The 12,291-nt window shown below is 42.8% G+C and overlaps 1 protein-coding gene across 1 annotated transcript in view; it reads right to left on the bottom strand.

Annotated features, from left to right (window-relative positions):
• Positions 1 to 3,556: 3,556 nt before the first annotated feature.
• Positions 3,557 to 12,291, bottom strand: part of setd3 (SET domain containing 3, actin histidine methyltransferase) — a 23,525-nt gene continuing 14,790 nt past the window's right edge. Inside the window, exons 9-13 of the mRNA XM_005938703.2 lie at positions 9,272 to 9,346; positions 7,849 to 8,015; positions 5,434 to 5,519; positions 5,165 to 5,325; positions 3,557 to 5,055 (exon numbers count right to left, since the gene is read on the bottom strand). Of these exons, the coding sequence (XP_005938765.1) occupies positions 4,591 to 5,055; positions 5,165 to 5,325; positions 5,434 to 5,519; positions 7,849 to 8,015; positions 9,272 to 9,346 (954 nt within the window). The 3' untranslated portion in view covers positions 3,557 to 4,590. The remainder of the gene's footprint in view (positions 5,056 to 5,164; positions 5,326 to 5,433; positions 5,520 to 7,848; positions 8,016 to 9,271; positions 9,347 to 12,291) is intronic.

Raw genomic sequence — 12,291 nt, 5'->3', positions numbered from 1 at the left:
TGTGTACAGTAGCGTGGCTACATTTAGGAGCACACTCGATGCCCTGGTCTTTCCAGGAGGTTGAGATAAGCTCGATGTACGAATATATTTGACTCACTTGTTACCACAACTGTCTTCTTGAGGGTTGAAAAGACAGAGCCTTGGTCAGTGGCTCAGCGAGTTAAATAGCCCACGAGGCTGAGAAAATTAAAATGCTGTTTATATCAGAGGGGTGCCTTCGCATGTTCAAATTGCACTTCTGACTTGTATTAAAGTGAACTTACAATCAAAACCCACAGCCTATGGATTTCTGGTCATTTTGAGGGGTTTATTTCCAATATGTTTGCTTTTTTTCCTCATTAGTAGTGAAATAATCAGACAGCAGTTTAAGCAGCAGCTCCCTGACAGCAGTTAATCCAACCACCACAAATCCACAACAAACCACTTCTAATAACTTTACAGTTTCTGTACTTTGTGATCACAGGACGTGGACAGGCTCTGTCTGAAGGATAAAGGAAGTGAAGCAGTCAAAGAACTCGTAAACACTTGCACTGTGAATTAATAGGCACGGTATTACATAATTTACAGGTCCAGATTAGTTGGGAGTGCTGTTCCCAGGTCAGCTCCCAGCATTTACACAGTACCAACCAAACCAGTGCCCATAATAATACTAAATCCAGTGATTAAAGCAGAGGTCCCCAACCTTTTTTGCGCCACGGACCGGTTTATGCCCGACAATATTTTCACGGACCGGCCTTTAAGGTGTCGCGGATAAATACAACAAAATAAAACTAGTACCGGTACCGAAAAAAAGAAGATTTATTCATAACACACGTGAAAAGACCCAGGAAAACCGAGTTAACGATAAAAACGATAACAAAATAACGCTGAAAACCGATAAAAACCCTGAAAACCATACATTTCACACCTGAGCCTCAACTCTCGCGGCCCGGTACCAAACGACTCACGGACCGGCACCGGTCCGAGGCCCGGGGGTTGGGGACCGCTGGATTAAAGGTTTTTAATCTTAGACAGACATGAATTATGAAGGAAGCACATCAGAATGTAGTTGCCTTAAATTTAATGATTGAAGATAATGCTACTCTTATGAATTCCTGATATATCCAGGGGCAAGGAAAGAGAGACAACACAAGCAAACTGAGGAGTTGCTGACCATGTGTCTGTGGTAGAGAAGATGATGCTAGAGGAAGAACACTATTCCACACAAGAGGTGAGAAATGGAAGTTTAATTTGTGATTCTGGATGATGATGACGGTGTTTCCCTTTCTGTGTAAAGTGAGAGGATGAGCAGTGTGGCTCGGATTGAAAACAACATACCCAGGCAGGAGACGATTAGTTGAGCCTATGGTTAAAGCCGGGACTGTGCTCTCCCACCCTCAACCAGCCACAACAGATCATTACAATAGCAGACGGTACAGCTGTAAATATGATAAATAAATCTGCTTAAAAATAAAATCACTCACGTTCTGTTCATTTTATATATTAGCTAACAAATTCAGTCAAGCTCAAAAACCTCTGGTCCTCTGCTCTCCACAAGCTTGTATCCTTATAGACTCCAGTGTTAAAACCACCCACCGTTACTGAAGACATGTGACAACCACTGGTCTCTGGACTCAGTGTTAGCATTTTATAAGCTGTGCTTCCTGTAGCAAACCAAATTCATATGCCGTACAAGTGCAATGCATATATACACATAAATGCAATCAGTGCTAAAAAGCACACCAATAAAATATAAACTGCACCAATTGCAAAAGTGTCTTGGACACTCTGCACCTCACAGCAGTTGATATTATTGGTCAGTTCCATTAAATGTAGCTCAACACAACAGCAGACACACAGGTCCAGTAACGTGACCGGAGTTTTTGGCATGAACACGTTGGCTTCATTTTTCATTCCAGTGTATTTATCCTGTTATTCATAAAAATCAATGTATTCACCAACCACACAGTTGCTTTGAAGAGGCAAACTCTCCACGGAGGCCAAAATCAGTTTTTGTACCATGAGTATGATTTTTATTTTATTGCAAAGTTGGCCATTTAGACTGGATTAGGAACTGTTGTGGAAGCTCAATGTTGAAGGTTGGTGCTTGCATCAAATATTTAGCTACAGCGAAGAAAATGATGTGTTTATAGCCTGAAACAGCTGTTTTATAGCTAATTTCACTCTTCATAACTGTTACAGTTCATTAGATCAACTTCTGGACACTTGCAGCTGCTCCAAAGGTTAGTATTCAACAAGTTAGGAGCATGGCCAGTTTGACTGATAGAATCAGGCTGGCAGGTCACCTACTAATCGGAAGGTTGGTGGTTCGATCCCTGGCTGCTCCAGTCTGCATGCCAAATATCCTTGGGTGAAATCCCAACCCTAAGCTGCTCTATGATGCATCCATTGGAGCGTGAGGCAAGTTGTGTCCATTTACCAATTGCTTCACCTCGACTGATATCAGTCACTGAACCCTCTCCACAGTGTTTCTGCTGATGGAGCAGTTTTTTTTCATCCAAAAGGTTTGTTTCAGTTTCTGTTAAATTCTAGATTTTGATCTGTTTGGCACTGATTAGCAGACATTTGTGTCTTGCGCCTGTACAATTAGTGACTGCAGGAGACTAAACAAACTAAAAACTAAAGGCGATAACTCAGCACCCCACCCTACGCCAACATTTTCACTTCAGTTTCTAGAAAATCAGTTCTTTAGCTTTACATTTGTTTCCAATGTAAAGCTAAAGAACTCCAAAGGCAGAGTTCCCCAACCAGTGGGCAACATCATGACGGCTACGCCCGTCCTTTAAATCCAGACTTCTGTTGAGCTGACATGATTAGTGACTCAAAAAAAAAAAAGCTGGAAATGCCCAATCAACACATTTCAAAGGGGTCTGGTGCTCATTTTCTCGCAGGCTCACAACATACCAGCTGTAGTGCATGTACACAGTGTGTATGGAGAGGCTGTGGTCAGCAGGTTACATATATCCATCATGGGCGTGAGTGTCACGGTTATCTTTGAGCTGGTTTTGTTCAGGGCTGGAATGATCATATAAAGAACATCTTTAATGATTTTGAGGTTTGAATTTATTTAGGCTTTAATGGCACAAAGCCTCCCAGGATGACGGCGGCACACATCATCTGCTCCCTTAACTGTGTTTGCTTGCTAAATATAAACTTGGGTGGGATCCCCGAGCATATGAATGTATATTTTGCAGGGTTACTTTAGCTTTCAGAAAGAATGGTGCTTTTGCTTTTTGAAATTTGCCACTAACCAGCTCATCGGTCTGTTTCTCCAGTGTCAGGCTGATCCTCTCTTTAGCTCTGCTGACTGTAACAGCAGAACCTGAGGCTGATCTGGATCAGGGAGGAGCTAATATTGTTCCAAAACTCTTTGCAGTAGCATGTATTTCTTTAACAAAGTGGGCGTGTCCTGTGGGTCTCTCCATCACAGGTATAACTTCAATCCAATTCTGTGGTAAACACTGACAAGCTATGTTTAGTCTGCAACTATAATAGCGCTGTTAACTCTAACAGCATTTTATCTGTTTCCACTTCCAAAGAAATGACTGAGAAAAACTGTATGTGCTTTCATTTTAATAGGAAGCAAGAAATGTACCGAGGAAGACATGTTGAAAATAAGATACAACTGCCAGAGCTTGATGCAAAGAAGTTGCTAGGTAACGTCCAACATCTTTGGTGCAGCGTTTATCCAGAACGGATTCATCCAAACAGGTTCTGAGGCCTCTGTCTGCATCCCTGTAAGATCTACCGAGCTGCCACATTCAGTCTGCATGAAATCAGCAGTGGGGTAAGCCCCGACGTCCAGTGTTACACTGCAGGCCTGTCAGACTTTCAGTCGTGACCAGCGCAGACAGTTACTGAGGCCACTCCTTCAATCAATGCCGACCTAGAGAGCGACACACTCTTCTTCGTTTCCACCTGTCACATGTCAGTGATTGGACGAGCACATTTTTAAGGCGGGTGAAGAAAAAGCTTCCAAAGGCGTTCCCTGCGTCTCACCGAGTCGCTGCTGCTGTACGCCTTCATCATGTAGTTCTCACTGCAGCCACAACTACTCCTAATCAGTGCAGCTTACACTACAGGTTACTTAGTTACTCCTTATAATGCTAAATAATATTCCAATGCAAAACTTCCAGATCAGCGTGTTATTTTGAACACCTGACTGAGCTACAGAGCATTCTGCCATTAACCAGACAGAGTGGTGCACACACACACCAACACAGTCACATCACAGGCAGAGTTTGGCTTTGTAGAGATGTTCAGCTAAAACCTTTTTCTAGAACATGTTCAATTTTAAACGGTGCCAAATCAACAGTCGCCTCGAGGTGCTGTTCTCCCTTTGGTTTCTTCCCACATGCACTTTCAGTTTACACCTGTGTTTCAAAGGTAACTAAAACTCCAGTGTAATAAAAATATCTTCTGCATAGAAGCCTGGAAGGCAACCAAGCGCTAACAAAAGCCACACTAGATGAACACACACAGAAGTTCCATGACTTTTAATTCAATTTCTTTTTTCAGCTATTTTTCTGAGTCCTTGGAGAGACACAAAAATAAATAAACAGCATGGAGTGTGGCAGTTACTGGAATTATTTAAACAGTGTTCTCTTTGGGTTCGTCTTCAGTTCGACTGGCACTTAGGTTAGCTTCCTCCCTTTGGCTCGAACCTCCCATCGAGGCCAAAGCAGAGTTAACATCTGTGCTGACGTTATCGTCCTGATCTCGCTCTCTATTAGCCTCTGCATTAGTCCCGTACACCACCTTCATCCCATTCAGGAGAGGGCTGTCCTCATCCACCTGGATCTCCTGGCCTTCCTCCACCTTACGCAGGATAACTGGAAGTTTTGCATCCGCTTCAGTATTCTCCAGCAAAGCGATATCGCTTTCCTCATAACAAGGCAGCGACGCCCCCTCCTCCAGCTTTTTCTGGAAATACAGACGTTTGGCTCGGCCACAAGCCAGCGCCTTCTCCAGGATCTGCTTCTCAGCCAGGCGCAGTTGGACAGCCATGCGGGAATGAAGAGAGAGATCAGGCTTCTCCAGCATGGAGCGGTCCTCCTGAAAAACAGGAGAGAATAAAAACACGTCTGCTATTCAGAAGGCTACAGAGGAAATATTTGCCTTTGAAATACGGAGAAGCTTTAGCCTAAACCTCCACCACACTGACCTCTGACGTGGTCTTGTATGTCTTGAGTAGAAGAGCAGCCCGAGTCTCGAGGAATGTCCACAACTTGATCTCGTTCTCCCAGCTCACAGGGAACTCGCTGTTGCCCAGGGTGAAGATCTTATTGATGGCACGCTCTCCGAGCAGGTAGTACTTTAGTTCATCTGAAATAAACACATGCAGGGCCACAGAAGACAAGTAGTAAGAGGCAGGCTCCAAAGGTCAAAGGATGTCTGGGTTCATCTCACTTTGGGAATGTGTCGGCGCCTTACCCTCTGTCATGCAGAAGACTCTTAGGAAGGCGAGGAGCTGGGCTGAAATTGGGGGTTCATTGCAGTGAAGGGCAAAAACATAGGAGCTGAAAGACAGCAGAATAAAGAGTTATTAAACCATAGCAACACCACAGCTCTGCACGCAAGTTCTTAAAGCAACAGTTGGCCAGTTTGGGAATGTACCATTTGCTTCCCAGAATACGGGACAGCTTCCACAGTACAAAATACCATTTCATGCAGCGGCAGGTGATGAAAAAACAGGAATCCTGATTCTTGATTTTCGCAAACTTTAACCGGCAAAATAATAACAGGAATTTGCGTTTTATTAATGTTAATAAATATATAATATATATATATAATATGGATATATATATATATATAAATATTTATATTATATATATATATATATTATATATATATAGTATATATTAAATAAAATTAATTTATAAATATTATTAATATATAATATTATTATTATATTAATATATATACTATATAATAATATTATATTATATTTTCATATTCCTGTATGAAACAACCTCAACTACAAGAAGAGAGCACATGACCTGGATGGTGTAGTGACAGAGGTACTGAGCTATACATCCTGTAACTTCACTGCAATGAAACTAAACTAAAAAATTAAACCAACACACAAATCCCACGAAATTGCAGTGAACTAGTAAAGATAACGATATCGATCTCATCCAAATCAATTTCATTAACAAGACAGTGAATGAAGCAGCATCGTGTTGGGCTCAAAAACATAAAACCAACACAGAAGTGCCAAAAGCTGTTCACCTAACAACACCGTGGGACGACAGAGCTACCCCTGAGCCTTCCAGCAGGTTCACCGCTGCTTTTAACATCCCTCTCACTCACAAGACATTCAGGAAACTTAGACACACTTATGGTATCAATTTGAAAACCATAAGTCGTGCGTTTCATGTTCACATATGACCAGAATTAACCTTGGCTAACCATTTCCTGATGCTTTGTATTTGACACTTCAGACAAATATCCATCTGAACATCTGAAGCTGTCCTAATAATAGTGCAAACCACAGAGCCAGCCTGTATAATGTGAGAAATATGTTCTGCATGCCTGTCCACGAATGCCTTGTTGAAAGTGAGTGCTCTGCAGACACAGCTGGTGAGGCAGCTTACGTAAAAATGACCAGCAGTGGCTCGTTCAGGCTCCGGAGTGCACAGCTAAAGACTAGAATCTCATCCCCAGCACTGATGCATTGATGCAGCCTGTAATTCATCCACTGTCTGTTAGCTCCCCTCCCTTTGAGACAAATGTAAACCAAAGGTTTCCACCAACAGGTGGGCTGGGCTACCTGTTGTTGAGCACCTGAGGGGACCACATCAGGCATAAACTGAGTATTTACAGCACTCTTGGTGGCTTCACACTGACCTCACTCTTTGAATCTGCAGCCATGTTTAACACAGACCACCGTTAGTTTGACAGAAAGGGAAAAGTAGAACAGGCTCCTTTAAAAACTAATGGATGTCCACATGTGAGCCTTCACAAAAACCCTGCAAGCCTGACATCTGCCTGCAGTTCAACTCGTACTCGCAGATCTGATTTTTCCATTGGCCTCTGAACAATAATGTTAATAACTGCAATTTCCAGTATTCCTGTGGATTGTGAAAGTCAGCAGGAGGCCAGAAAACACGGCTATATTAGACCTTAAGTGACAATATTTCCCTGCCTCAGCAAAGTGATCGATGTGGCGATCAGAGCAGCACAGGGTCAGCATTATTACAACCAACAAATGCATTACAGCTGCCTCCCTACTCTTCCTATTAAATTATCCCTTTGTCCAACGTTGCAGAAGCAGGAGTGCAGCCAGCTAAGGAAGCTTCAGTCTGCGCCCTGCAGCGTGTTTAAAGGTTGTTATTGCCACTTAAAATACCCGCTCAGACTGATCTTCATGTTGTAGGAAAAGAGTGATGACAGCAGCGACTCCACATGTCACCGAGGTCCGACACAAAGTCTGTGACTCGTCCCTTTGAAAACCATCTACGAGCATATCACCCCAGCAACGACGAGGATTGTTTCACTTAATTTCCACTTTTGAGATTTAGGCTGTCATCAATAAGAGATTAAAGGCGTCTGATTAAAAATGCTGCACTGAGAATGCTGCATAAAATTAAAAAGCTAATGATAAACTGATTAAGCTTCTTGGTGATGAAAGTGTTGGGGTGGATAGTAAATTGAAACTTGGTGGGGGGGGGCTGCAACATTTACATTATGTGCTTTAATTATAGCAAAGAGGAGCCTAATTGGTGGAAATATCTACTGCTGGAAGACAGAAGTGCATCTACATGAGTTTATGGTGAGCCCGGAGCTCTTCTTGACCCATATTAAAGCGTGCTATTAAAGATCTGCTGATCGAGCGGTTGAACCTACGCTGGGATGCCGGCTCTCGCCAGAACTTCAGCCTTCATGGCATAAAGGCGTTCACTTTTACTAACACCAAGCTTGATCTTCACCCGGTCGTGGGCGTTGTCTTGGAAGAAGAAGCCATTGTGGATCACAAACTCGGCATTGGATCTCGTGCCATAAAAGATGTAGATCTGTGGAAAGAGCATGTGGTCAGATTCTACAAAGTCCTGCCCGTAGTGAGCAGGATCTATACATGCTAGCAGTATGAACGCAGTATATCCAACTTGGCATATATCTTAAGGAGTTCAACAGTTAGAAATATGTTTGCTTTAGTCAGCTTATTTCTAAGCTACTTGTTTGCTTGTAATTCTTAAAATTTAAGTCAGTTTCACTTGTATTGCCCCAAATCACAACAGCAGCCGCGTCAAGATGCTTCATATGAATGCTACAATGAAAGAACAAACACTGATGCACCTGTGTTATGTCAAAATCCTCCGTGTATTCAGAAAACTGCCATTTTGAGTTCAAGGCCACCGAGATTCAAACTCGCCCGAGACTTTTGGTAGACGGCATGAATGTCAGTTGACTATGTCACCTCGTTTTTGCATTCACACTATTGGGTGTCCACGCTGCCTGCCCGCCTGTTCGCTCACCCCTCAGCCATAAAAATGGCTGAAACCATCCATCTTCTTATCCTCACCAGGGTCGCCGGGGCTGGAGCCTATTCCAGCTACCACAGGGCGAAAGGCCGAGCACACGGGTGTGTCGCAGGGCTAACACACAGACAGGCATTGGCTGAAGACTAAGACTGAAGCATGGCACTTGATCCGATCTTAAATATGATCAATCTCTGTTATGGAGTGACAGCTCAGTCATTCGGGCTGGTGGTAATTAAGCCATCACTTGACCCGTCTTAGCTAATTACAGGTTCATTTCCAACTTTCCTTTTAAGGATTCATGAAAGAGTAGCTGTAAAACTGCTAACTGCTCATGTGCAGAGCAGAGCGCGTGCTCCTGTGGACTCATCCATTTGTTGGAGTGTTCTCTGGTCATTAACTTACATTAGAACGAAGCAAGTGTTGTTGTCATTTGGTGCCGAACTGAATTTAATAACATAAAATATACGGTTAACATACTATTTTCAGAATACTGAAACAATGTGCACACAGGATTGTGGCTGCATCACTGGCAATCATCATCAGACGCCTTCTTGGCGACAACTCTCAGTCACATGTTGTTAGCGTTCATTTCCAGACTTCAGGTGCTGTCACTACACAACAACAACTAAAATATTATACAAATTTCTGCTGATGGAAGATAAAATGGCAGCACAGCGATATAAAAAAGGCACATAGAGTTTGTACTGAGTCTAACTGAACTTCTATAACTGAGGCTTTCTTGTGTACATAGACATGAGACACAAAGACCAAAGTGATGATCTCGTCACCTGTTCGTTCTCCTTATAGTCCTGCAGTGCCACACATTCGCAGCGATCGTCCTCTAGGTTGTATCCGGTGGTGATCTGCAAGTTTAAAAGTAATGTCATCAACGCAGCCCTCACCGAATGGATTTGCAGCAGGACGTATCCAGTCAGAGCTTTTGCTGTGGCTCCAAATGTCAGTAAGCTGCAACATATTTGACTTAATAATCTCAGTTTAGAGACAAAGTCTGACATGTGAGGTCCCACAGTCCACACTCTGGCTTGCCAAGCAGTAATGTTACACTGCCACCACACACTGTAATGCTAATCTATAGGTCATAGACAAATGCAGGAAAGGGGACTAAAACTGAAGTTTGCCAATTTAAGATAAGATAAGATAACTCTTTATTGTCATTGCACAGTCATACATAGTACAGTAGTACAATGAAATTGGAAAAAACTGTCCTACGTCGGCACTACATATAACACAACACGACACGATATGACACATCACAACGTAACAAACAACACAACACAGTATATTAACTTAGTATAAAAAAGAAGAATAAGTGTATGTGTATTGCACACTGTTATTATTGCACATTAATTATTATTGCACCTTGTTATAAATATAAATATTATTGTTATCGTTTTAAACATTGTTACCTCCCCCTAAAAAGTCCAGGGAGGTATCCAGTCAGGTCAGCTATTTGCCTTGATCAGGGCTATTGCCCTGTTGTAAAAGCTGTCCTTGAGTCTATTTGTTCGGGACCTCAGCAGCCTGAACCTCCTGCCAGACGGCAGCAGCTTAAACACCCGGTGTCCTGGGTGTGTGCAGTCCCGTAGGATGCTGCGTGCCCTCTTGAGACAGCGAGTGCTGTACAGGTCCTTCAGGGAGGGAAGAGGATGTCCAATGATTTTTTGGGCCATAATGACCCTCTGGAGTGCCTTTCTGTGTGCTGTGGTGCAGCTGGAGAACCACACACCGATGCAATATGTCAGCACACTTTCAATGGAGCAGCGGTAGAAGACGGTCAGCAGCTCCTTCTTCAGGTCCATTTTTCTGAGGATTCTCAGAAAGTGGAGACGCTGTTTGCATTTGCATTTAAAGGTAAATATAAAGAAAAACCTTCAGTTTGATGTAAAAAACTTCAGTAAAATATGATAACATCATGCTATTGGGTTGCTTCCCATGAGCTAGATGGATGTAACCAGAGCTCCTTCAAGGAAAAGCTCACTTAGAAAGAAAAATTAAGAGACAATACCCCAATAAACTGCCATCCAAGACTGAATATGCAGTGAAACGAGAAAGTATTTTCCACAACACTCGGGTGTGGGAGGAGTTCAGTGGAACTACAGAACAAGACTTCAGCTGGCCTCAAAGTGATTCTTCAGACTAGTCGAGAGGGGGAGGCGGTATTTTACACCCTGTTTACAGTAGCAGTGGGACGCTCCACTGATGCTATAGTCGGGCCGTGGAAGGAACACTTTGAGGATCTCCTCGAAGTCTGAGGAGTGGACTTGCCTGTCACAGAGCTGAAATCACTAACGTACTGAGCCACCCCGGGGGCCCTGCCACTGTGCAACTGTTTGAGATTCACCCCTGAAGCCTTTGGATGTTGCAGGCCTACCCTGGCTGGCACTGCTCTGCAACACTACATGTGTTTGTCCTTTAGGACTGGCAGACGGGGGTGGTGGTTACCCTACTTAAGAAGGGTGTGTGCTCCAACTGTAGGGGGGAAAAAGAAAAGAAAGAAAAACGCTTTCACACTTCTCAGCCAACCAGGACAAGTCTATGCCAGAGTGCGTACTTATTCAGGTCCTGTACGAACAAAGCTTCATATTGTCGGCAGTGAGTTAGACTCATTTGCGGAGGGTGGTGGACGTTCTGTTCATAGTTTTTAATGGACAGAATATATAGGCGTGGCCAGGTGGTGCATAGTCTTTACTTTGGCGGTCTGGTCTGCTTGCGGACCCGGACGACTTGCTGTAATTGGTGGAACTATGAATTCTGCTCAATACCAGATGATGCTGAAGGAGAACGGCTGGCCATCGGTTCGTGCCCTGCTAATGTCCAGTCAGACAAAGACTGAACAAATTTAAGGTTTTGGAGTGGTGGAGTAAAAGGCTTGTTTCAAATCACATTGAGATGCTTTGGCATGATCCGAAAAAGGTTATTCATCCTCAAAACCCTTCCACAGTTTGTCTGAATTTGAACGATTCTGCAAAGAAAAGTGGGTCAAAATTACTTCCCAGCGATGCGAGAGACCCGTTGCTCGTTTTCGCAAATACTTGTTTACAGTTTTTGCAGCCAAGGGCGGCACCAGCAATTACTATGTTTAAGGTGCAATTACTTTTCATATAAAGCCAGGTAGGTCTAGATAACATTTCCTTCAATAAAATTATTTAAATCTCCAGTTTTTACTGTAAAGTATTTATTTGGGTTATCTTTTGCAATATTACTCATCAAACAAATATTGGAAATATTTGTTTGATGACCTTAAATGTAAAAAAAAAAAAAAAAAATGCAAAAAGAAATGCTTTAAACACTGCATCTCTAGTTTTTCATTTCAGCAGAATGTTTTCCAACTTGCTGAAAATGAAACCACATACTGCTTATAATTTTATCACATGAGGGAAGAGCACAGAGTGTTTCGTGTCAGAATATTTACCCTGTGCTAAACAATCAGGTTACAACACAAGTGTGTTGATGTATCCTCAATCATCCAGGTAAGAAATCCCAGAAAGTTGATTCCGTTTATCTGGATGTGTTTTCAGTAACTCTTCAGTCTCAGCTGACTGCAGCTGTCCCCAACCTTATCGACGGTACATTTGCATGATGACAAAAATAGCACCACTGACTGAGGTCAACTTCATAATCATTAATATGCAGATTATTCAATTTGATTCCATGTATATAAAATCAAATTGCCGAGAGATGCTACATATTTTAAGGTAAAGACCCTTCAATCCGGTTGTTCAGTCTGACGTCACTAGCCGTGTCTGGGTCTAAACTCCGCTGCAGGTCCATATATCAAACGATCACT

This window comes from Haplochromis burtoni, unplaced genomic scaffold (genome assembly GCF_018398535.1).
Source record: "Haplochromis burtoni strain Fernald_Lab_line unplaced genomic scaffold, NCSU_Asbu1 Contig_251, whole genome shotgun sequence".
NCBI classification, from domain to species: Eukaryota; Metazoa; Chordata; class Actinopteri; order Cichliformes; family Cichlidae; genus Haplochromis; species Haplochromis burtoni.
The sequence above is the reverse complement of the archived record's forward strand: the minus strand, read 5'-3'. Positions and strand labels throughout refer to the sequence as shown.